Consider the following 26212-nt stretch of genomic DNA (forward strand, 5'->3'; position numbering starts at 1 on the left):
TCATATTCCTCTTTTGTCTGTGCCAGTGTCATTTTAGCTGCAGCATATGCTGTATATGTAGTCCATTTTACTCGGATCTCTTATATATTATCACTTGGGCTTTTCTCAGCTGTTTGCTATTTTACAGTTACTCCTGGCAGAATGACATGTAAAGAAACCAGCAGTAGTAGTAATGGATTGGGAATGGCAGACTGATCCTCATTGTACATGCCAATACCTAGATATGGGATAACTTGCTTTAGTGGGAAATTCCTTCATATTTAGATTTACATTTTAGTCTAAATAGAGAATAAATACCTACTTCTATTTTTGTGTATAAGGTTAAAACCTGTCAAAAAAGATCAAAGGGTCCGAAAAAGCCAGAGGGAAGCTATGTGGCAGACGCCTCACCCCACGGCCAGCAGCAAGAATGGTGTGACAGGTTTCCTTTGATAGGTGTTTCCTACAACACAGAATACTATGTCCTACATTTAATAAATAGCATAACCTTATACCGTGTGTCTAGGAGTTTACATAACACGGCTTGTGTATATGTGGAAACTTCTGTAGTGGTGAAGGGTAACATGTGGCATGTAATGGGGCCATTGTCCTACGAAATGAATGGATCTAGTAAGTCTTGGTGTTGGATTGGTTCCCCTGCTGGATTGGTTCCACACTCAGGTGTTATTAGGTATAATTTGACTACATGAGTCTATTGACGTTATGAGCAGCAGTTGATGGTACCTGCACATGCAGCCAACAGTACAGCAGCATGGTGGTTCAGTGCATAGGACTGTTGCCTTGCAGCACTTGGGTCCTGGGTTGGAATCCAACCAAGGGCAACATCTCCAAGGGGTTTGTATGGTCTTGTGTTTGATAGGTAAATTGTCTCCCTGTTCATACAACAGACCCTTGGACAGCCATAAACTCCCCTACTCTACAACGCTCTCTGTGCTTTGAATCTCAATCTATATTATAATCTCCATCCATGGTCGTAGTGCTCCTACTATTTAGGACCTCAATGCATAATAATCAACGGTCCAAGGTGGGTGCGGGAAAATAATATACATACATATTATTGTGTGACGTACATGTTCCAAGATGTCTGGTGTGACGTACATATTGCAAGATGTCTGGTGTGACGTACATATTCCAAGATGTCTGGTGTGACGTACATATTCCAAGATGGCTGGTGTGACATACATATTCCAAGATGGCTGGTGTGACATACATATTCCAAGATGTCTGGTGTGACGTACATATTCCAAGATGGCTGCTGTGACGTACATATTCCAAGATGGCTGGTGTGATGTACATATTCCAAGATGTCTGGTGTGACGTACATATTCCAAGATGTCTAGTGTGACATACATATTCCAAGATGTCTAGTGTGACATACATATTCCAAGATGTCTGGTGTGACGTACATACTCCAAGATGTCTGGTGTGACGTACATATTCCAAGATGTCTGGTGTGACGTACATATTCCAAGATGTCTGGTGTGACGTACATATTGCAAGATGTCTAGTGTGACGTACATTTTCCAAGATGTCTGGTGTGACGTACATATTCCAAGATGTCTGGTGTGACGTACATATTCCAAGATGTCTGGTGTGACGTACATGTTCCAAGATGTCTGGTTTGACGTACATATTCCAAGATGTCTGGTGTGACGTACATGTTCCAAGATGTCTGGTGTGACGTACATATTCCAAGATGTCTGGTGTGACGTACATGTTCCAAGATGTCTGGTGTGACGTACATATTCCAAGATGTCTGGTGTGACGTACATATTGCAAGATGTCTGGTGTGACGTACATATTCCAAGATGTCTGGTGTGACGTACATATTCCAAGATGTCTGGTGTGACGTACATATTCCAAGATGTCTGGTGTGACGTACATATTCCAAGATGTCTAGTGTGACGTACATATTCCAAGATGTCTAGTGTGACATACATATTCCAAGATGTCTAGTGTGACGTACATATTCCAAGATGTCTAGTGTGACATACATATTCCAAGATGTCTGGTGTGACGTACATATTCCAACATGTCTGGCACAAGATGCGAAACCTCTTAAAAAACTTGATTTTTTTGATACTCTGTCATGAGATGTTCATCCTACATGTGTCTATGTACGGCAGTCCAGTGTTTGTGATGAGTTCAGTGATTTGTTACAATGTTTAATTACTGTATTAAATTTGTTCCATGAAAATTGGAGCTCTTAATCAAATCTGAGCTAAGAACTGGTCTATAGGTGACAGATGTTGGGTCAGTGGAGTTCCAACGATTAGGGAACAGGGTGATCTATTTGAAAGCTTCTCTGCTATTGCTAGTTCTAGTGGTTGCCGACTTCCCACACCTTCACATAAGAGTAAGCTCAGATTAGCTCAGATTAGCTCAGATTAGCTCAGCTTGACATACTTAGCGCCCTGATCCCACGAGATCAGCGGCATGATGACAGCTATAATACACAGCTACACTCAACTACAAGAGCAGGGATTAGCAAAAACTCCAAACCTGGCAGGTAATCGTTTCATTGCTTGATTCTGAACACCGCACTGTACAATGTAAAGGCTAAGGACCACTTTACCCCATGGTTATGATGGTTTTCTACATTGCCAAATCACAAAGGCTTCTAAGGAAACTTCATAAAAAAAAAAAAAAAACTACAGTACATTTTGGCTCCATAGCCTTCTGTGGGTGGAAGTGCCCAAAAGTGGTGGATGTGAATGGGGTGGTGGGGTGCATTCTTGATTGGGTGTCCCCTCCCAGAAGTCCTGTAGAAGTGCTGGCCAAGCATACACATCATACCCTTGTTCTCCAGATTACTGGGAGTCCCAGTGTTTGTATACTGTGGATAGGAGACAAGTGCATATAGTAGGAGAAGAAAACCAATGAAAGGGGTTTCAGGGCCCAAATGACATCTGACCCTACATTGATCTGCTGATCTGGCTGCCCCCAAAGGCATTGGATGCTCCAGTGAATAAGAGCAGAGCTGCTTCCATCTACTGTGCACTGCTGTATATTCTGGCCATTGGAGGCAGACAGATCCCTGGATCGGTGCAGGGTCCGGGTGTTGGATCGCCACAGATCAAACTCCTTTAGGTCGGGGCCCAATGGAACATAAACGTTGCAATTTGCCCGTGGCATTTTACAGCCAGGGCAAAGTGGATGGGATTCTAGGGAATCCCATGCCCACTTTGCGGTAAAAACCACCAGCACTATTTTGGAAATCACTGCATGTCAATTATACCTACGGAAACACTGGCAATTTCCCCATAGGTATAATTGTAACAGAAAGGAAACTTTCTATCTAAAGCGCTGTGGGAAGAACCGCGATGCATTGCTGCTGTGGTTTTCCCTGTAGTGCTTTTTTGCTGTGAGTTGCCCCGTGGGGCTTTAGTCTTAGGCTAAGACCCCACTTTCTGGAAAAGCAGCTTCTTGTGTTGCAGATTTTGCTGCAGTTTTTTGAACCAAAGCCAGGAGTGGATTGAGCAGAAGGGAGAAGTATAAGAACTTCCTATATATTCCCCATTCATATTGTATCTACTCTTGGCTTTGGCTCAAAAACCAAAGAAAAATTTGCAACAAAAAAAGTTGCCTTTCTACCAAATGGATTAACCAAGTTTTCCAATAATCTGGTCCTCCATGGTATCCAACACCAGTGAGTCTTCCTCACCACCACTACATTCGATGGAAGAATATCGGAACCTCTTTGTTCTTGTGTCTGGAAACACGTTACAGAATACAGTTACAGAATTCTTAATTTTTTACCTAATGTTTTTCTGTACTCTGCGCCTTTTGTATTAGAAGATTTTATAATGAAATTAAATATAATTACATTTAAAATTAAAAAAAATCAATTAAATAAAAAAAAAGGACAACTGCAGCCTTGATGAATGATGCCAAGTTTATATTTTTATAGTTAAATAAAACATAATAAAAATAACAATTTTAATAAATATAAAATATTACTATATACAGTATAATATGCAAATTTACAATAAATGGATTTCGTGCTATAGGGCAAAATCTATAAATGTAAAGCTTAAATAGGAATCCATGGTCAACATGTAGAGCAAAAGCTAAATTGATGGAGGTTTCATTTCTGATTCTCAGTGCAAATCCGAGCCCCCTACCATGTAATATGGATAATACTGGTGTTTTCTTACAGTAGTGGGGCCAGTGAATAGATTTGGAAACTTTACGTTCCTATCTGATGACTATACATGGCGAGCATAATTCATAATAAATACAATACTGTCCTCATATACATTCTACAATTGTAGCAAATTTTGGAAACGTCCTTGTTCTTGAGGTCACTCCGGTCTATCATTTGTGATGTTGCTGAGCTGAGGGTCTTCTCTGAAACCTGTTCAGATCTATTCCGTTTTCGACATCGGTCGCCAAGGATGGTCTTGCAGGATTGCGCAAACCGTAATGAGTCAAGTAAGCCGGATAACTGGTTACAGCGTATGCGGCAGCAGGGCGGAAACACGCCATTATCTGGAAGACAAATATAGTCATTAGAGATGAGCGAACAGCGTTCTATCGAACACATGTTCGATCGGATATCAGGGTGTTCGCCATGTTCGAATCGAATCGAACACCGCGTGGTAAAGTGCGCCAAAATTCGATTCCCCTCCCACCTTCCCTGGCGCCTTTTTTGCACCAATAACAGCGCAGGGGAGGTGGGACAGGAACTACGACACTGGGGGCATTGAAAAAAATTGGAAAAAGTCATTGGCTGCCGAAATCAGGTGACCTCCATTTTAGACGAATAGTGGATTTCAAATCCGGGTCATATGAGAATGTGAACTTTGTGACTATGAGACAGGGATAGCTGTACAGGCAGGGATAGCTAGGGATAACCTTTATTTAGGGGGGAATGTTATTAAAAATAACTTTTTGGGGCTCTATCGGGTGTGTAATTGTGATTTTTGTGAGATAAACTTTTTCCCATAGGGATGCATTGGCCAGCGCTGATTGGCCGAATTCCGTACTCTGGCCAATCAGCGCTGGCCAATGCATTCTATTAGCTTGATGAAGCAGAGTGTGCACAAGGGTTCAAGCGCACCCTCGGCTCTGATGTAGCAGAGCCGAGGGTGCGCTTGAACCCTTGTGCACACTCTGCTTCATCAAGCTAATAGAATGCATTGGCCAGCGCTGATTGGCCAATGCATTCTATTAGCCCGATGAAGTAGAGCTGAATGTGTGTGCTAAGCACACACATTCAGCTCTACTTCATCGGGCTAATAGAATGCATTGGCCAGCGCTGATCGGCCAGAGTACGGAATTCGGCCAATCAGCGCTGGCTCTGCTGGAGGAGGCGGAGTCTAAGATCGCTCCACACCAGTCTCCATTCAGGTCCGACCTTAGACTCCGCCTCCTCCAGCAGAGCCAGCGCTGATTAGCCGAATTCCGTACTCTGGCCAATCAGCACTGGCTAATGCATTGTATTGGCGTGATGAAGCAGTGCTGAATGAGTGTGCTTAGCACACACATTCAGCTCTACTTCATCGGGCTAATAGAATGCATTGGCCAATCAGCGCTGGCCAATGCATTCTATTAGCGTGAACTGAGTTTGCACAGGGGTTCTAGTGCACCCTCGGCTCTGCTACATCAGATTGCTACATCTGATGTAGCAGTGCCGAGTGTGCATCAGATGTGTAGTTGAGCAAAACTGACTCAGCACTGCTAAGTCTCTGCATTCGCATAGGAATGCATTGGCCAGCCTTCGGCCAATCAGCGCTGGCTCTGCCGGAGGAGGCGGAGTCTAAGGTCGGACCTGAATGGAGACTGGTGTGGAGCGATCTTAGACTCCGCCTCCTCCAGCAGAGCCAGCGCTGATTGGTCGAGTTCCGTACTCTGGCCAATCAGCACTGGCCAATGCATTTCTATGGGGAAAAGTTAGCTTGCGAAAATCGCAAACTGACAGGGATTTCCATGAAATAAAGTGACTTTTATGCCCCCAGACATGCTTCCCCTGCTGTCCCAGTGTCATTCCAGGGTGTTGGTATCATTTCCTGGGGTGTCATAGTGGACTTGGTGACCCTCCAGACACGAATTTGGGTTTCCCCCTTAACGAGTTTATGTTCCCCATAGACTATAATGGGGTTCGAAACCCATTCGAACACTCGAACAGTGAGCGGCTGTTCGAATCGAATTTCGAACCTCGAACATTTTAGTGTTCGCTCATCTCTAATAGTCATGTCAATTGTGTCAAATATAAACAGCTTTCTAGAAAGAATGATCTATCGGGGTCCACCATGATAAAATACAAGGGTCCTCCATTCCAATGTGGTCATACTATGGAGCAGGGGTGGGCAATTCATTTTCCCATGAGGCCGCATAAGAAATTGAGGGCCACGCCACGGCAAATTTAGCTCCACCCACTTCTACGTTGACTCCGCCCATTCCAAATCATCTTTCCATGTGCCCCCACAAAGTATAATCCTCCTACAGTCACCCGTACATTATATGTCCCCACATTAGAATGTTCCCTTCCAACTGCCCCACAGTATTATGTCCCTCTCCTGGTGCCCCAGTTTAATCTGGTGGAAACTAGAGGAGACATGAAACTGGAGCAGCTGGAGGGGGACATTAAACAGTGGGGGTAGTTGGAGGGGGGCAATAAATTAATGACAGCTGGAGCGGGACATGAAACTGGGGGCAACTAGAGGGGGACATTAAAATTGGACAGTTGAAAGCAGACATTAAACCGTAGGGGTAGCTGGAGGGTGACATTAAACTGGGGGCAACTAGGGACAGACAGGTCCCCCTCCAGCTACCTCCATGGTTTAATTCCCCCTCCAATTGTCCCCAGTTTAATGTCCCCCCAGTTTAAGTGCCCCCTTCATCTACCCCAAATTTCATGCCCCCCCTCCATTTCTCCCTCAGTTTCATATCCCCCTTCATCTGCCCCATTTTATGTCCCCCCTCCAACTCTCCCCCAGTTTCATGTCCCCCTCCCTCCATCTGCCCCCAGTTTCATGCCCCCCCTCCATCTGCCATCTCTGCCCTAGTAGAACATTCCCCTTCCATCTCTGCCCCCAGGTTACTGAGACACACACACACACACATACAGACAGATGCAGACAGACACACACACACACATTCTCCACCCTGCATCTCACATTCCCCTCTCAGTACCTTAGGACACACCCCACATGTCTCCATCTTCTTGCACTAGACACACCTCCCTAGACTGAATCAGTCAGAGGGCCGGATATGGCTCGCAGGTCGTGCTTTGCCCATGTCTACTATAGAGTATGATTAGTGAGTAGAGGGAAAACCTCAACATGTAGGTACTTACCGCACATAATAGACCTACAAGGAGGGCCACACCCAATATGGAGATCAGTCCAAGGAGAATAATTCCCCAATAAGGAACTACAAAATAAAAGAACATTCTGTTATATTACTTTGTATCTATTTTGCAGAAACCAGAACACTATATGACAATCCTACGTGGTGGTGAGCCGGCATGGCGGAGCAGAATCTGATGGTGGACGAGGGGAGGACTTACAAGATATGTTATACAGTTATATGGATCCTTTCTTTGATCATATACAAAGGCAGAACAAAATGTATCTCATATACTCAAAGACAATGTATCCGAAAATTTTCACATGCTCCAATGTGCCATATTGTGGGGCTATTGTCTATGGCTCCATGTGCTGACCCAAACTGTTTAGAACTGAAAATATTCCAAACTATACAGTTGTGTACAATACTGTGCAAATGTTTTAGCCAGGTGTGCAGAGTAAAAAGGTTTTCAGAAACATAAGGGTTAATCATTTATTTTTGTCAATTCACAAAGTGCAGCAAATGAAGAAAGTAGAAATGTAAATCCCATCAATATTTGGTATTATTTTGGCCCAATGGAGAAGGAGTTCTGGAAGAGATGATCCAGCCCCCGCAGAACCCTAAACTCAACATCATCCAGTCTGTCTGGGATGACATGAAGAGACAGACGGATTGGAGCAACCTTACATCCGCAGAAGATCTGGACTTAGTTCTCCAAGATGGCGGCGGGAACAACCTCCCTGCCCAGGTCTGCCAAAAACTGTCTGCAAGTAGTGAGAAGAACTGATGGAAGGCAAAGGGCAAAGGTCACACCGAATATTGATGACATTACTCATTCACTTTATTTTGTGAATTGGCAAAAAAACTATAACATTTCCAGTTTTGGTAGCATTCTTTTTTCCACACCTGCCTAAAACCTTTGCACAATACCGGATAGACATGTATCTTTGGGCAAAAGTTAAAAGGAATGTCTCATCAGCAAAACTCTTGAAATGTTTTGCTTTTTATGCAACTATTCAGAAAAAAGTAAGGCTAACACTTCCCGTTTTCTGCAGCTCATCTGTTGGCTTTACTGCATAGACTGAGACTTGGTGTACAGAGTCATTTCAGTGTTATTTTTTGACTACGTATTCAACAGCTGGGGACTGGATATTCCAGGTTAGTCACATTACCTACTACATAGTGTACACTGTATAGAGGCCTAGATACGTTAGGATAGTAACACAATACACTACATACTGCAGAAACATAAATCTTCCCCCTATATAGATTTGGCCCTGACACTGAAAAAAAAAATAGATTATATTATACGTACTTGCAGATTGGTCTGAGGTTGTTTGGGTGACGTCAGTAGTAGTCAGGGTCGACATGATTCCATTGGAAGCTAAGGAAATAAGAAGTATAGACATGAAGATATCACTTTAGCAAAGCAGAAGGTTTTACCAGCTATATTGATGTGAGATGACGTGCATGAGGGTGTAAAAAATATAAGAACTGAAGGATAAGTTGAGTACGTAAAAGAAAATCTGCCCCAGGTGGCAGGGTACTGTGGCAACAGAGGGCACCAATGGGGGAACTATGCAATCCATTTCGCCAATGTAACCAATTTTGGAGAAGGGGAGGGGCAATATTTACCATACAATAAATCATGTGATAACTTACCAGTAACTGTTGTAGAAGAGCTTGTGCCTGGGTTGGATCCAGAATTAGAACTGGTAGCTGTAGAAATACTCCCCGATGAGCTTGATCCAGATGAGGTTACAGTAACTCCATTATTGGTGAGTGTGGTGCTACTTGTCCCTGTAGTGGATCCAGAAGTAGAACCTGTAGCTGTAGAAGTATTCACGGTTGAACTTGGTCCAGTTGGTCCTGATGTTGTGGCAGTAGTGCTATTATTGATGACTGTGGAGCCACTTGTACCTGTGGTGGATCCAGAACTAGAACTTGTTGTTGTAGAAATAGTCACAGATGAACTTGGTCCAGTTGATCCCAATGTTGTGGCAGTAGTGCTATTATTGATGACTGTGGAGCCACTTGTACCTGTGGTGGATCCAGAACTAGAACTTGTGGTTGTAGAAATATTCACAGATGAACTTGGTCCAGTTGATCCCAATGTTGTGGCAGTAGTGCTATTATTGATGACTGTGGAGCCACTTGTACCTGTGGTGGATCCAGAACTAGAACTTGTGGTTGTAGAAATATTCACAGATGAACTTGGTCCAGTTGATCCCAATGTTGTGGCAGTAGTGCTATTATTGACAACCGTGGTGCTACTTATGCCAGAATTAGAACTAGTGGTTGTAGAAACATTCCCTGATGAGCTTGATCCAGTTGATCCAGATGTTGTGGCAGTAGTGCTATTATTGATGACTGTGGAGCCACTTGTACCTGTGGTGGATCTAGAACTAGAACTTGTGGTTGTAGAAATATTCACAGATGAGCTTGGTCCAGTTGATCCCGATGTTGTGGCAGTAGTGCTATTATTGATGACTGTGGAGCCACTTGTACCTGTGGTGGATCCAGAACTAGAACTTGTGGTTGTAGAAACATTCCCTGATGAGCTTGGTCCAGTTGATCCCAATGTTGTAGCTGTAGTGCTATTATTGACAACCGTGGTGCTACTTATACCAGAATTAGAACTAGTGGTTGTAGAAACATTCCCTGATGAGCTTGGTCCAGTTGATGCAAATGTTGTAGCAGTACCATTATTGGGGTTTGTGATGGCACTTATAGTTGATACAACATTAGTTGACATGGTTGTAGAAGCAGTAGATCCAGGAAGGGCCGTAACAGTAGAATTAGAGCTTACAATTGGCGTTATGGAAGTACTGGATCCAGATGTGGTGGTGTTTATTGTGGTGGCAGCTGCACCAGTGCTGGTTGTACTTAGCCCTGATGTGGTAGCAGTCCTAGAAACAGTGGATGCTGTTGCAGTCATGGTACTGTTATTATTGGTAACAGGTACTGTTGTAGACGTAGTACCAGTGTATACACTAACTGTAAGCCCTGTGGTACTAGAAACAGTACTCCCATTAATGGTGGAAGTAGTACTGTTCGTAACAGGGGTAATAGTGGTTGCACTCATTGTGGTCACAGTCCCAGTAGATCCTGTAGATAAGCTGGTATTTGTGGTAGTCCCTGTACCAACACTTACTGTTACAGGACTAGTACTAAATATATTACTCGTAGAACTGGTAGATGCTCCAGTTGTGCCAATATTATTAGTGGCATTTGATGTAGAAGAGGGACCTATGGTCATTGTACCAGGTGTAATAGTGCCATTAGTGGTTACAGTAGTAGTGATAGTAGATGATATTGCACTAGTTGTAACCGGGCTAGAGTTACTAGTAGTAGGTTGATTTAGTGTTGTTGAAGCAGTTGTACTATTGGATGTTGTGGTATTAGTTATAGCACCAGTTACTAAACCAATTGAACCAGTGCTTGTAGTACTAGCGGAAGAGCTAGTTGAGGCGGTTGTAGTTACAATACTAGTTGATACAGTCGCTGAGGAATTATTAATAATAGGCTGAGTTATAGAAGATGATGAGGGTAAAGTTATACTAGATGACGATTGGGTTGGAATGGGTGTTGATGTAGTAGTTGTTGGCTGAGTAGTAATGGTTGTTGAGGCAGTCGAATTGGTATTTGGTGTGGTTGTGCTTCCTGAAGAACTAGCAGAATTGAGTATTGCTACGGTGGTAGGTGTCATGGTTGAGGACAGAGTTGAAGAAGTTAAATTTGTAGCCGTTGATGTGGTTGTACTTCTCAATGTTGTTGAAACAGGTGAATAAGTACTTGGAGTGTATGTGCTGACTGATGAACCCGTTGGAGTTGTCACTGTGACAACTGTGGAACCGGTAGTTGAAGGGGTGATTGAGCTCAGTGAAGAACTAGCAGAAGAGTTCGATGCTGTGGTTGATGGAGTAGCAATGGTTGTTGTTGAAGCAGATGAACTAGTGCTTGTTGGTAAGGTTGTACTTGAAAAGGATGTTATTACACCAGTGGTTGATAAGGAGGTTGAAGGTTCAATAGTACTGGTTGTACTTGAAGCATTTGATACATTGCTTATTGGTGTGGATGCAGTTGCTGAAGAACTAACTGAAGTGGATGTTATCAAGAGAGTGGTTGAGGCAGTACTTGATGGTTGAATATTGGTTGCTGTTGAGGCAGCAAAACTGGAACTTACTAGTGTTGTACTTGTGGAAGAAGTAGATGAAGATGTTACAACAGTGGTTGATGTAGTGTTTGATGGTTGGGTTGTAGGAGTTGTTGAAGCAGCTAAACCAACACTTGTTGGTATGGTCACACTAGTAGTAGAAGTTGCTGGAGAAGTAGTTGAAGTTGATGTTGTTATAACAGTGGTTGATATGGTTGATGGTTGAGTAGTTGTTGAATCAGTACTTATTGGTATACTAGTAGTAGTCGTTGCTGGAGAAGTAATTGATGTTGTTACAACAGTGGTTGATGTGGTTGATGGTGGAGTAGTTGTTGTTGTTGAATCTGTACTTATTGGTATACTACTAGTAGTAGTTGCTGGAGAAGAAGTTGAAGTTGGTGTTGTTACAACAGTGGTTGATGTAGTTGATGGTTGAGTTGTTGTTGTTGAATCAGTACTTGTTGGTATACTAGTAGTAGTAGTAGTAGTAGTAGTAGTAGTAGTTGCTGGAGAAGTAGTTGAAGTTGGTGTTGTTACAACAGTGGTTGATTTGGTTGCTGGCTTAGAAGTTGTTGTTGAATCAGTACTTTTTGGTAAACTAGTAGTAGTAGTAGTTGCTGGAGAAGTAGTTGAAGTTGATGTTGTTACAACAGTGGTTGATGTGGTTGATGGTTGAGCAGTTGTTGTGGAATCACTACTTGTTGGAGTAGCAGTAGTAGTAGTTGTTGGAGAAGTAGTTGAAGTTGGTGTTGTTACAACAGTGGTTGATGGTTCAGTTGTTGTTGTTGACTCAGTACTTGTTGGTATAGTAGTAGCTGTCGTTGCTGGAGAAGTAGTTGAAGTTGATGTAGTTACAACAGTGGTTGATGTGGTTGATAGTTGAGCAGTTGTTGTGGAATCACTACTTGTTGGAGTAGCAGTAGTAGTAGTAGTTGGAGAAGTAGTTGAATTTGGTGTTGTTACAACAGTGGTTGATGGTTGAGTTGTTGTTGTTGACTCAGTACTTGTTGGTATAGTAGTAGTAGTAGTAGTAGTTGCTAGAGAAGTAGTTGAAGTTGATGTTGTTACAACAGTGGTTGATGTAGTGTTTGATGGTTGGGTTGTAGGAGTTGTTGAAGTAGCTAAACCAACACTTGTTGGTATGGTCGCACTAGTAGTAGAAGTTGCTGAAGAAGTAGTTGAAGTCGGTGTTGTTATAACAGTGGTTGATTTGGTTGAGGGTTGAGTAGTTGTTGAATCACTACTTGTTGGTATACTAGTACTAGCAGTTGCTGGAGAAGTAGTTGAAGTTGGTGTTGTTACAACAGTGGTGGATGTAGTTGATGGTTGAGTAGGTGTTGTTGAATCTGTACTTGTTGGTATACTAGTAGTAGTAATAGTTGCTGGAGAAGTAGTTGAAGTTGATGTTGTTACAACAGTGGTTGATGGTTGAGCAGTTGTTGTGGAATCAGTACTTGTTGCAGTAGCAGTAGTAGTAGTTGCTGGAGAAGTAGTTGAAGTTGGTGTTGTTACAACAATGGTTGATGGTTGAGTTGTTGTTGAATAAGTACTTGTTGGTATAGTAGTAGTTGTAGTTGCTGGAGTTGTAGTTGAAGTTGGTGTTGCTACAACAGTGGTTGATGTTGTTGATGGCTGAGTAGTTGTTGTTGTTGTTGAATCAGTACTTGTTGGTATAGTAGTAGTGGTAATTGCTGGAGAAGACTTTGAAGTTGGAGTTGCTACAACAGTGGTTGATGTAGTTGATGTTTGAGTAGTTGTTGTGGAATCATTACTTGTTGGTATACTAGCATTAGTAGTTGCTGGAGAAGTAGTTGATGTTGTTACAACAGTGGTTGATGTGGTTGATGATTGAGTAGTTGTTGTTGTTGAATCAGTACTTGTTGGTATACTAATAGTAGTAGTTGCTGGAGAAGTAGTTGTTACAACACTGGTTGATGTGGTTGATGGTTGAGTAGTTTTTGTTGAATCAGTACTTGTGGGTATACTATTAGTAGTAGTTGTTGGAGAAGTAGTTGAAGTTGGGGTTGTTACAACAGTGGTTGATGTAGTTGATGGTTGAGTAGTTGTTGTTGAATCAGTACTTGTTGGTATACTAGTAGTAGTTGTTGCGGGAGAAGTAATTGATGTTGTTACAACAGTGGTTAATGTGGTTGATGGTGGAGTAGTTGTTGTTGTTGAATCTGTACTTGTTGGTATAGTAGTAGTAGTAGTTGCTGGAGAAGTAGTTGAAGTTGGTGTTGTTACAACAGTGGTTGATGGTTGAGTTGTTGTTGTTGAATCAGTACTTGTTGGTATACTAGTAGTAGTAGTTGCTGGAGAAGTAGTTGTTGTTACAACAGTGGTTGATGTGGTTGATGGTTGAGTAGTTGTTGTTGAATCAGTACTTGTTGGTATAGTAGTAGTAGTAGTAGTAGTAGAAGTAGTTGCTGGAGAAGTAGTTGAAGTTGGAGTTGTTACAACAGTGGTTGATGTGGTTGATGGTTGAGTAGTTGTTGTTGAATCAGTACTTGTGGGTATACTAGTAGTAGCAGTTGCTGGAGTAGTAGTTGTTGTTACAAAAGTGGTTGATGTGGTTGATGGTTGAGTAGTTGTTGTTGTTGAATCAGTACTTGTTGGCAAACTAGTAGTAGTAGTTGCTGGAGAAGTAGTTGTTACAGCAGTGGTTGATGTGGTTGATGATTGAGTAGTTGTTGTTGTTGAATCAGTACTTGTTGGTATACTAGTAGTAGTAGTAGTTGCTGGAGAAGTAGTTGAAGTTGGTGTTGTTACAACAGTGGTTGATGTGGTTGATGGTTGAGTAGTTGTTGTTGTTGAATCAGTACTTGTTGGTATAGTAGTAGTAGTAGTTGCTGGAGAAGTAGTTGATGTTCTTACAACAGTGGTTGATGTGGTTGATGGTTGAGTAGTTGTTGTTGAATCAGTACTTGTTGGTATAGTAGTAGTAGTTGCTGGAGAAGTAGTTGAAGTTGGTGTTGTTACAACAGTGGTGGATGTGGTTGATGGTTGAGTTGTTGTTGTTGAATCAGTACTTGTTGGTATACTAGTAGTAGTAGTAGTTGCTGGAGAAGTAGTTGTTGTTACAACAGTGGTTGATGTCGTTGATAGTTGAGTTGTTGTTGTTGAATCAGTACTTGTTGGTATACTAGTAGTAGTAGTTGCTGGAGAAGTAGTTGAAGTTGGTGTTGTTACAACAGTGGTTGATGGTTGAGTAGTTGTTGTTGAATCAGTACTTGTGGATATACTAGTAGTAGTAGTTGCTGGAGAAGTAGTTGTTGTTACAAAAGTGGTTGATGTGGTTGATGGTTGAGTAGTTGTTGTTGTTGAATCAGTACTTGTTGGCACACTAGTAGTAGTAGTTTCTGGAGAAGTAGTTGATGTTGTTACAGCAGTGGTTGATGTGGTTGATGGTTGAGTAGTTGTTGTTATTGAATCAGAACTTGTTGGTATACTGGTAGTAGTAGTTGCTGGAGAAGTAGTTGAAGTTGGTGTTGTTACAACAGTGGTTGATGTAGTTGATGGTTGAGTAGTTGTTGTTGTTGAATCAGTACTTGTTGGTATACTAGTAGTAATTGCAGGAGAAGTAGTTGTTGTTACAACATTGGTTGATGTGGTTGATGGCTGAGTAGTTGTTGTTGAATCAGTACTTGTTGGTATAGTAGTAGTAGTAGTAGTTGCTGGAGAAGTAGTTGATGTTGTTGCAACAGTGGTTGATATGGTTGATGGTTGAGTAGTTGTTGTTGTTGAATCAGTACTTGTTGGTATAGTAGTAGTAGTTGCTGGAGAAGTAGTTGAAGTTGGTGTTGTTACAATAGTGGTGGATGTGGTTGATGTTTGAGTTGTTGTTGTTGAATCAGTACTTGTTGGTATAGTAGTAGTAGTAGTAGTTGCTGGAGAAGTAGTTGAAGTTGGTGTTGTTACAACAGTGGTTGATGGTTGAGTAGTTGTTGTTGAATCAGTACTTGTGGATATACTAGTAGTAGTAGTTGCTGGAGAAGTAGTTGTTGTTACAAAAGTGGTTGATGTGGTTGATGGTTGAGTAGTTGTTGTTGTTGAATCAGTACTTGTTGGTATACTAGTAGTAGTTGCTGGAGAAGTAGTTGAAGTTGGTGTTGTTACAACAGTGGTTGATGTGGTTGATGGTTGAGTAGTTGTTGTTGAATCAGTACTTGTGGGTATACTAGTAGTAGCAGTTGCTGGAGTAGTAGTTGTTGTTACAAAAGTGGTTGATGTGGTTGATGGTTGATTAGTTGTTGTTGTTGAATCAGTACTTGTTGGCAAACTAGTAGTAGTAGTTGCTGGAGAAGTAGTTGATGTTCTTACAACAGTGGTTGATGTGGTTGATGGTTGAGTAGTTGTTGTTGAATCAGTACTTGTTGGTATACTAGTAGTAGTAGTTGCTGGAGAAGTAGTTGAAGTTGGTGTTGTTACAACAGTGGTTGATGGTTGAGTAGTTGTTGTTGAATCAGTACTTGTGGATATACTAGTAGTAGTAGTTGCTGGAGAAGTAGTTGTTGTTACAAAAGTGGTTGATGTGGTTGATGGTTGAGTAGTTGTTGTTGTTGAATCAGTACTTGTTGGCACACTAGTAGTAGTAGTTGCTGGAGAAGTAGTTGATGTTGTTACAGCAGTGGTTGATGTGGTTGATGGTTGAGTAGTTGTTGTTGTTGAATCAGTACTTGTTGGTATACTAGTAGTAGTAGTTGCTGGAGAAGTAGTTGAAGTTGGTGTTGTTACAACAGTGGTTGATGTAGTTGATGGTTGAGTAGTTGTTGTTGTTGAATCAGTACTTGTTGGTATACTAGTAGTAGTAGTTGCAGGAGATGTAGTTGTTGTTACAACATTGGTTGATGTGGTTGATGGCTGAGTAGTTGTTGTTGACTCAGTACTTGTTGGTAAAGTAGTAGTAGTAGTTGCTGGAGAAGTAGTTGATGTTGTTGCAACAGTGGTTGATGTGGTTGATGGTTGAGTAGTTGTTGTTGTTGAATCAGTACTTGTTGGTATAGTAGTAGTAGTTGCTGGAGAAGTAGTTGAAGTTGGTGTTGTTACAATAGTGGTGGATGTGTTTGATGGTTGAGTTGTTGTTGTTGAATCAGTACTTGTTGGTATACTAGTAGTAGTAGTAGTTGCTGGAGAAGTAGTTGTTGTTACAACAGTGGTTGATGTCGTTGATAGTTGAGTAGTTGTTGTTGAATCAGTACTTGTGGGTATACTAGTAGTAGCAGTTGCTGGAGTAGTAGTTGTTGTTACAAAAGTGGTTGATGTGGTTGATGGTTGATTAGTTGTTGTTGACTCAGTACTTGTTGGTAAAGTAGTAGTAGTAGTTGCTGGAGAAGTAGTTGATGTTGTTGCAACAGTGGTTGATGTGGTTGATGGTTGAGTAGTTGTTGTTGTTGAATCAGTACTTGTTGGTATAGTAGTAGTAGTTGCTGGAGAAGTAGTTGAAGTTGGTGTTGTTACAATAGTGGTGGATGTGGTTGATGGTTGAGTTGTTGTTGTTGAATCAGTACTTGTTGGTATACTAGTAGTAGTAGTAGTTGCTGGAGAAGTAGTTGTTGTTACAACAGTGGTTGATGTCGTTGATAGTTGAGTAGTTGTTGTTGAATCAGTACTTGTTGGTATAGTAGTAGCAGTACTTGCTGGAGAAGTAGTTGAAGTTGGTGTTGTTACAACAGTGGTTGATGGTTGAGTAGTTGTTGTTGAATCAGTACTTGTGGATATACTAGTAGTAGTAGTTGCTGGAGAAGTAGTTGTTGTTACAAAAGTGGTTGATGTGGTTGATGGTTGAGTAGTTGTTGTTGTTGAATCAGTACTTGTTGGCACACTAGTAGTAGTAGTTGCTGGAGAAGTAGTTGATGTTGTTACAGCAGTGGTTGATGTGGTTGATGGTTGAGTAGTTGTTGTTATTGAATCAGAACTTGTTGGTATACTAGTAGTAGTAGTTGCTGGAGAAGTAGTTGAAGTTGGTGTTGTTACAACAGTGGTTGATGTAGTTGATGGTTGAGTAGTTGTTGTTGTTGAATCAGTACTTGTTGGTATACTAGTAGTAGTTGCAGGAGAAGTAGTTGTTGTTACAACATTGGTTGATGTGGTTGATGGCTGAGTAGTTGTTGTTGAATCAGTACTTGTTGGTATAGTAGTAGCAGTAGTTGCTGGAGAAGTAGTTGATGTTGTTGCAACAGTGGTTGATATGGTTGATGGTTGAGTAGTTGTTGTTGTTGAATCAGTACTTGTTGGTATAGTAGTAGTAGTTGCTGGAGAAGTAGTTGAAGTTGGTGTTGTTACAATAGTGGTGGATGTGGTTGATGGTTGAGTTGTTGTTGTTGAATCAGTACTTGTTGGTATAGTAGTAGTAGTAGTAGTTGCTGGAGAAGTAGTTGAAGTTGGTGTTGTTACAACAGTGGTTGATGGTTGAGTAGTTGTTGTTGAATCAGTACTTGTGGATATACTAGTAGTAGTAGTTGCTGGAGAAGTAGTTGTTGTTACAAAAGTGGTTGATGTGGTTGATAGTTGAGTAGTTGTTGTTGTTGAATCAGTACTTGTTGGCACACTAGTAGTAGTAGTTGCTGGAGAAGTAGTTGATGTTGTTACAGCAGTGGTTGATGTGGTTGATGGTTGAGTAGTTGTTGTTGTTGAATCAGTACTTGTTGGTATACTAGTAGTAGTTGCTGGAGAAGTAGTTGGTGTTGTTACAACAGTGGTTGATGTGGTTGATGGTTGAGTAGTTGTTGTTGAATCAGTACTTGTGGGTATACTAGTAGTAGCAGTTGCTGGAGTAGTAGTTGTTGTTACAAAAGTGGTTGATGTGGTTGATGGTTGAGTAGTTGTTGTTGTTGAATCAGTACTTGTTGGCAAACTAGTAGTAGTAGTTGCTGGAGAAGTAGTTGTTACAGCAGTGGTTGATGTGGTTGATGGTTGAGTAGTTGTTGTTGTTGAATCAGTACTTGTTGGTATACTAGTAGTAGTAGTAGTTGCTGGAGAAGTAGTTGAAGTTGGTGTTGTTACAACATTGGTTGATGTGGTTGATGGTTGAGTAGTTGTTGTTGTTGAATCAGTACTTGTTGGTATAGTAGTAGTAGTAGTTGCTGGAGAAGTAGTTGATGTTCTTACAACAGTGGTTGATGTGGTTGATGGTTGAGTAGTTGTTGTTGAATCAGTACTTGTTGGTATACTAGTAGTAGTAGTTGCTGAAGAAGTAGTTGAAGTTGGTGTTGTTACAACAGTGGTTGATGGTTGAGTAGTTGTTGTTGAATCAGTACTTGTGGATATACTAGTAGTAGTAGTTGCTGGAGAAGTAGTTGTTGTTACAAAAGTGGTTGATGTGGTTGATGGTTGAGTAGTTGTTGTTGTTGAATCAGTACTTGTTGGCACACTAGTAGTAGTAGTTTCTGGAGAAGTAGTTGATGTTGTTACAGCAGTGGTTGATGTGGTTGATGGTTGAGTAGTTGTTGTTGTTGAATCAGTACTTGTTGGTATACTAGTAGTAGTAGTTGCTGGAGAAGTAGTTGAAGTTGGTGTTGTTACAACAGTGGTTGATGTAGTTGATGGTTGAGTAGTTGTTGTTGAATCAGTACTTGTTGGTATACTAGTAGTAGTAGTTGCAGGAGATGTAGTTGTTGTTACAACATTGGTTGATGTGGTTGATGGCTGAGTAGTTGTTGTTGAATCAGTACTTGTTGGTAAAGTAGTAGTAGTAGTTGCTGGAGAAGTAGTTGATGTTGTTGCAACAGTGGTTGATGTGGTTGATGGTTGAGTAGTTGTTGTTGTTGAATCAGTACTTGTTGGTATAGTAGTAGTAGTTGCTGGAGAAGTAGTTGAAGTTGGTGTTGTTACAATAGTGGTGGATGTGGTTGATGGTTGAGTTGTTGTTGTTGAATCAGTACTTGTTGGTATACTAGTAGTAGTAGTAGTTGCTGGAGAAGTAGTTGTTGTTACAACAGTGGTTGATGTCGTTGATAGTTGAGTAGTTGTTGTTGAATCAGTACTTGTTGGTATAGTAGTAGCAGTACTTGCTGGAGAAGTAGTTGAAGTTGGTGTTGTTACAACAGTGGTTGATGGTTGAGTAGTTGTTGTTGAATCAGTACTTGTGGATATACTAGTAGTAGTAGTTGCTGGAGAAGTAGTTGCTGTTACAAAAGTGGTTGATGTGGTTGATGGTTGAGTAGTTGTTGTTGTTGAATCAGTACTTGTTGGCACACTAGTAGTAGTAGTTGCTGGAGAAGTAGTTGATGTTATTACAGCAGTGGTTGATGTGGTTGATGGTTGAGTAGTTGTTGTTGTTGAATCAGTACTTGTTGGTATACTAGTAGTAGTAGTTGCTGGAGAAGTCGTTGAAGTTGGTGTTGTTACAACAGTGGTTGATGTAGTTGATGGTTGAGTAGTTGTTGTTGTTGAATCAGTACTTGTTGGTATACTAGTAGTAGTAGTTGCAGGAGAAGTAGTTGTTGTTACAACATTGGTTGATGTGCTTGATGGCTGAGTAGTTGTTGTTGAATCAGTACTTGTTGGCATAGTAGTAGTAGTAGTAGTTGCTGGAGAAGTAGTTGATGTTGTTGCAACAGTGGTTGATGTGGTTGATGGTTGAGTAGTTGTTGTTGTTGAATCAGTACTTGTTGGTATAGTAGTAGTAGTTGCTGGAGAAGTAGTTGAAGTTGGTGTTGTTACAATAGTGGTGGATGTGGTTGATGGCTGAGTTGTTGTTGTTGAATCAGTACTTGTTGGTATACTAGTAGTAGTAGTAGTTGCTGGAGAAGTAGTTGTTGTTACAACAGTGGTTGATGTGGTTGATGGTTGAGTAGTTGTTGTTGAATCAGTACTTGTTGGCACACTAGTAGTAGTAGTTGCTGGAGAAGTAGTTGTTACAGCAGTGGTTGATGTGGTTGTTGGTTGAGTAGTTGTTGTTGTTGAATCAGTACTTGTTGGTATACTAGTAGTAGTAGTTGCTGGAGAAGTAGTTGAAGTTGGTGTTGTTACAACAGTGGTTGATGTAGTTGATGGTTGAGTAGTTGTTGTTGTTGAATCAGTACTTGTTGGTATACTAGTAGTAGTAGTTGCTGGAGAAGTAGTTGTTACAACAGTGGTTGATGTGGTTGATGGTTGAGTAGTTGTTGTTGAATCAGTACTTGTTGGTATACTAGTAGTAGTAGTTGCTGGAAAAGTAGTTGAAGTTACAACAGTGGTTGATGTGGTTGATGGTTGAGTAGTTGTTGTTGTTGAATCAGTACTTGTTGGTATAGTAGTAGTAGTAGTTGCTGGTGAAGTAGTTGAAGTTGGTGTTGTTACAGCAGTGGTTGATGTGGTTGATGGTTGAGTAGTTGTTGTTGAATCAGTACTTGTTGGTAAACTAGTAGTAGTAGTTGCTGGAGAAGTAGTTGAAGTTGGTGTTGTTACAACACTGGTTGATGTAGTTGATGGTTGAGTAGTTGTTGTTGTTGAATCAGTACTTGTTGGAATACTAGTAGTAGTAGTTGCTGGAGAAGTAGTTGTTGTTACAACAGTGGTTGATGTGGTTGATGGCTGAGTAGTTGTTGTTGTTGAATCAGTACTTGTTGGTATAGTAGTAGTAGTAGTTGCTGGAGAAGTAGTTGATGTTGTTGCAACAGTGGTTGATGTGGTTGATGGTTGAGTAGTTGTTGTTGTTGAATCAGTACTTGTTGGTATACTAGTAGTAGTAGTTGCTGGAGTAGTAGTTGAAGTTGGTGTTGTTACAACAGTGGTTGATGTGGTGGATGGTTGAGTAGTTGTTGTTGAATCAGTACTTGTTGGTAAACTAGTAGTAGTAGTAGTAGTTGCTGGAGAAGTAGTTGTTACAACAGTGGTTGATGTGGTTGACGGTTGAGTAGTTGTTGTTGTTGAATCAGTACTTGTTGGTATAGTAGTAGTAGTAGTAGTAGTAGTTGCTGAAGAAGTAGTTGAAGTTGGTGTTGTTACATCAGTGGTTGATGTAGTTGATGGTTGAGTAGTTGTTGTTGTTGAATCAGTACTTGTTGGTATACTAGTAGTAGTAGTTGCTGGAGAAGTAGTTGAAGTTGGTGTTGTTACAACAGTGGTTGATGTGGTGGATGGTTGAGTAGTTGTTGTTGAATCAGTACTTGTTGGTATACTAGTAGTAGTAGTTGCTGGAGAAGTAGTTGTTGTTACAACAGTGGTTGATGTGGTTGATGGTTGAGTAGTTGTTGTTGAATCAGTACTTGTTGGTATACTAGTAGTAGTAGTTGCTGGAGAAGTAGTTGAAGTTGGTGTTGTTACAACAGTGGTTGATGTGGTGGATGGTTGAGTAGTTGTTGTTGAATCAGTACTTGTTGGTAAACTAGTAGTAGTAGTAGTTGCTGGAGGAGTAGTTGTTGTTACAACAGTGGTTGATGTGGTTGACGGTTGAGTAGTTGTTGTTGTTGAATCAGTACTTGTTGGTATAGTAGTAGTAGTAGTAGTTGCTGAAGAAGTAGTTGAAGTTGGTGTTGTTACATCAGTGGTTGATGTAGTTGATGGTTGAGTAGTTGTTGTTGTTGAATCAGTACTTGTTGGTATACTAGTAGTAGTAGTTGCTGGAGAAGTAGTTGTTGTTACAACAGTGGTTGATGTGGTTGATGGCTGAGTAGTTGTTGTTGTTGAATCAGTACTTGTTGGTATAGTAGTAGTAGTAGTTGCTGGAGAAGTAGTTGATGTTGTTGCAACAGTGGTTGATGTGGTTGATGGTTGAGTAGTTGTTGTTGAATCAGTACTTGTTGGTATAGTAGTAGTAGTTGCTGGAGAAGTAGTTGAAGTTGGTGTTGTTACAACAGTGGTGGATGTGGTTGATGGTTGAGTTGTTGTTGTTGAATCAGTACTTGTTGGTATACTAGTAGTAGTAGTAGTAGTTGCTGGAGAAGTAGTTGTTGTTACAACAGTGGTTGATGTGGTTGATGGTTGAGTAGTTGTTGAATCAGTACTTGTTGGTATAGTAGTCGTAGTAGTAGTTGCTATAGAAGTAGTTGAAGTTGGTGTTGTTAAAACAGTGGTTGATGTGGTTGATGGTTGAGTAGTTGTTGTTGAATCAGTACTTGTTGGTACACTAGTAGTAGTAGTTGCTGGAGAAGTAGTTGAAGTTGGTGTTGTTACAACAGTGGTTGATGTAGTTGATGGTTGAGTAGTTGTTGTTGAATCAGTACTTGTTGGTATACTAGTAGTAGTCGTTGCTGGAGAAGTAGTTGTTGTTACAACAGTGGTTGATGTGGTTGATGGTTGAGTAGTTGTTGTTGTTGAATCAGTAGTTATTGGTATAGTAGTAGTAGTTGCTGAAGAAGTAGTTGATGTTGTTAAAACAGTGGTTGATGTGGTTGATGGTTGAGTTGTTGTTGAATCAGTACTTGTTGGTATAGTATTAGTAGTTGCTGGAGAAGTAGTTGATGTTGGAGTTGTTACAACAGTGGTTGATGTGGTTGATGGTTGAGTAGTTGTTGTTGTTGAATCAGTACTTGTTGGTATAGTAGTAGTAGTAGTTGCTGGAGAAGTAGTTGTTGTTACAACAGTGGTTGATGTGGTTGACGGTTGAGTAGTTGTTGTAGAATCAGTACTTGTTGGTATAGTAGTAGTAGTAGTTGCTGGAGAGGTAGTTGATGTTGTTACAACAGTGGTTGATGTGGTTGATGGTTGAGTAGTTGTTGTTGTTGAATCAGTACTTGTTGGTACACTAATAGTAGTAGTTGCTGGAGAAGTAGTTGTTGTTACAGCAGTGGATGATGTGGTTGATGGTTGAGTAGTTGTTGTTGTTGAATCAGTACTTGTTGGTATAGTAGTAGTAGTAGTTGCAGGAGAAGTAGTTGATGTCGTTAAAACAGTGGTTGATGTGGTTGATGGTTGAGTAGTTGTTGTTGAATCAGTACTTGTGGGTATACTAGTAGTAGTAGTAGTTGCTGGAGAAGTAGTTGATGTTGTTACAGCAGTGGTTGATGTGGTTGATGGTTGAGTAGTTGTTGTTGAATCAGTACTTGTTGGTATAGTAGTAGTAGTAGTTGCTGGAGAAGTAGTTGAAGTTGGTGTTGTTACAACAGTGGTTGATGTGGTGGATGGTTGAGTAGTTGTTGTTGAATCAGTACTTGTTGGTATACTAGTAGTAGTAGTTGCTGGAGAAGTAGTTGTTGTTACAACAGTGGTTGATGGTTGAGTAGTTGTTGTTGAATCAGTACTTGTTGGTATAGTAGTAGTAGTAGTTTCTGGAGAAGCAGTTGTTACAACAGTGGTTGATGTGGTTGATGGTTGAGTAGTTGTTGTTGTTGAATCAGTACTTGTTGGAATAGTAGTAGTAGTAGTTGTTGGTTCAGTAGTTGTTGTTGAATCAGTACTTGTTGGTATAGCAGTAGTAGTTGTTGTTGTTTCAGTAGTTGTTGTTGAATCAGTACTTGTTGCTATAGTAGTAGTAGTAGTTGTTGGTTCAGTAGTTGTTGTTACAACAGTTGTTGATGTGGTTGATGGTTGAGTAGTTGTTGTTGTTGAATCAGTACTTGTTGGTATAGTAGTAGAAGTAGTAGTTGCTGGAGAAGTTGGTGTTGTTAAAACAGTGGTTGATGTGGTTGATGGTTGAGTTGTTGTTGAATCAGTACTTGTTGGTACACTAGTAGTAGTAGTTGCTGGAGAAGTAGTTGAAGTTGGTGTTGTTACAACAGTGGTTGATGTAGTTGATGGTTGAGTAGTTGTTGTTGAATCAGTACTTGTTGGTATACTAGTAGTAGTCATTGCTGGAGAAGTAGTTGTTGTTACAACAGTGGTTGATGTGGTTGATGGTTGAGTAGTTGTTGTTGTTGAATCAGTAGTTATTGGTATAGTAGTAGTAGTTGCTGGAGAAGTAGTTGATGTTGTTAAAACAGTGGTTGATGTGGTTGATGGTTGAGTTGTTGTTGAATCAGTACTTGTTGGTATAGTATTAGTAGTTGCTGGAGAAGTAGTTGATGTTGGAGTTGTTACAACAGTGGTTGATGTGGTCGATGGTTGAGTAGTTGTTGTTGAATCAGTACTTGTTGGTATAGTAGTAGTAGTAGTTGCTGGAGAAGTAGTTGTTGTCACAACAGTGGTTGATGTGGTTGACGGTTGAGTAGTTGTTGTAGAATCAGTACTTGTTGGTATAGTAGTAGTAGTAGTTGCAGGAGAAGTAGTTGATGTCGTTAAAACAGTGGTTGATGTGGTTGATGGTTGAGTAGTTGTTGTTGAATCAGTACTTGTGGGTATACTAGTAGTAGTAGTAGTTGCTGGAGAAGTAGTTGATGTTGTTACAGCAGTGGTTGATGTGGTTGATGGTTGAGTAGTTGTTGTTGTTGAATCAGTACTTGTTGGAATGGTAGTAGTAGTAGTTGTTGGTTCAGTAGTTGTTGTTGAATCAGTACTTGTTGGTATAGCAGTAGTAGTTGTTGTTGTTTCAGTAGTTGTTGTTGAATCAGTACTTGTTGCTATAGTAGTAGTAGTAGTTGTTGGTTCAGTAGTTGTTGTTACAACAGTTGTTGATGTGGTTGATGGTTGAGTAGTTGTTGTTGTTGAATCAGTACTTGTTGGTATAGTAGTAGTAGTAGTTTCTGGAGAAGTAGTTTTTGTTACAACAGTGGTTGATGTGGTTGATGGTTGAGTAGTTGTTGTTGTTGAATCAGTACTTGTTGGTATAGTAGTAGTAGTAGTTGTTGGTTCAGTAGTTGTTGAATCAGTACTTGTTGGTATAGTAGTAGTAGTAGTTGTTGTTTCAGTAGTTGTTGTTGAATCAGTACTTGTTGGTATAGTAGTAGTAGTAGTTGTTGTTTCAGTAGTTGTTGTTGAATCAGTACTTGTTGGTATAGTAGTAGTAGTAGTTGTTGTTTCAGTAGTTGTTGTTGAATCAGTACTTGTTGGTATAGTAGTAGTAGTAGTTGTTGGTTCAGTAGTTGTTGTTGAATCAGTACTTGTTGGTATAGTAGTAGTAGTAGTAGTTGTTGGTTCAGTAGTTGTTGTTGAATCAGTACTTGTTGGTATACTAGTAGTAGTAGTTGTTGGTTCAGTAGTTGTTGTTACAACAGTTGTTGATGTGGTTGATGGTTGAATAGTTGTTGTTGTTGAATCAGTACTTGTTAGTATAGTAGTAGTAGTAGTTGTTGGTTCAGTAGTTGTTGTTGAATCAGTACTTGTTGGTATAGTAGTAGAAGTAGTAGTTGCTAGTAGTTGGAAAAAAAAATTATTGGTAAGAACATTGATTTATGTTTCATCATTGCATCACATTAAGTCTCTAAAATGGTCACATTACAACTGATAACACAGGAGAGTCATGAAATCTATTTTATTTAAGTCACTTCATAATAGACTTTACCCGGTTCATAAATCAATCCTCTTGTGGTGCGTCAGACTTTTTTGTGAACACTAATATTGGTATTATAAGGACTGAAGCACCAGGAGTGGCAGCAAGACTCATATAAACCTGGCAAGGTGATGCAGGTGTGGCTCAGTCTGTCCATAACTTACTGAGAAAGAATTTGTTGTTCTGTGCAATGAACAGGTGATAGACAGAACAAGAATACAGCTTGTCAGATATCCGGAGATTAAGGGTATAAATAAGGAACGTATGAGTGTGTATGAATTGGATCAGGATGGGTGATGGTGTGCAAATATAGAAACATGAGACATTCCTATTATAAGAAATCATGAAAACGAGGTCTAAAGATAAGATTTATAGTTATTTTAGCCTTAGTCCCGTGATGGCGAACCTTTGGCACGGGTGCCAGAGGTGGCACTCAGAGCCTCTCTGTGGGAACTCATCTGTGGAACAGATTATACTGT

At 40.6% G+C, this 26212-nt stretch overlaps 1 protein-coding gene across 1 annotated transcript in view; it reads right to left on the minus strand.

Moving 5' to 3' along the window:
- LOC142185551 (uncharacterized) overlaps nucleotides 1-25890 on the minus strand; it is a 47930-nt gene extending 22040 nt beyond the window's left edge. The window contains exons 1-11 of the mRNA XM_075260980.1: nucleotides 25826-25890; nucleotides 24649-25415; nucleotides 23206-23955; nucleotides 22606-22620; nucleotides 22285-22404; nucleotides 21757-21990; nucleotides 21109-21345; nucleotides 20890-21018; nucleotides 14059-14187; nucleotides 12904-13053; nucleotides 8956-11721 (exon numbers count right to left, since the gene is read on the minus strand). Of these exons, the coding sequence (XP_075117081.1) occupies nucleotides 8956-11721; nucleotides 12904-13053; nucleotides 14059-14187; nucleotides 20890-21018; nucleotides 21109-21345; nucleotides 21757-21990; nucleotides 22285-22404; nucleotides 22606-22620; nucleotides 23206-23955; nucleotides 24649-25415; nucleotides 25826-25890 (5362 nt within the window). The remainder of the gene's footprint in view (nucleotides 1-8955; nucleotides 11722-12903; nucleotides 13054-14058; nucleotides 14188-20889; nucleotides 21019-21108; nucleotides 21346-21756; nucleotides 21991-22284; nucleotides 22405-22605; nucleotides 22621-23205; nucleotides 23956-24648; nucleotides 25416-25825) is intronic.
- Between the last annotated feature and the right edge of the window lie 322 nt (nucleotides 25891-26212).

Source organism: Leptodactylus fuscus, chromosome 11, assembly GCF_031893055.1.
Source record: "Leptodactylus fuscus isolate aLepFus1 chromosome 11, aLepFus1.hap2, whole genome shotgun sequence".
Lineage (NCBI taxonomy): Eukaryota > Metazoa > Chordata > Amphibia > Anura > Leptodactylidae > Leptodactylus > Leptodactylus fuscus.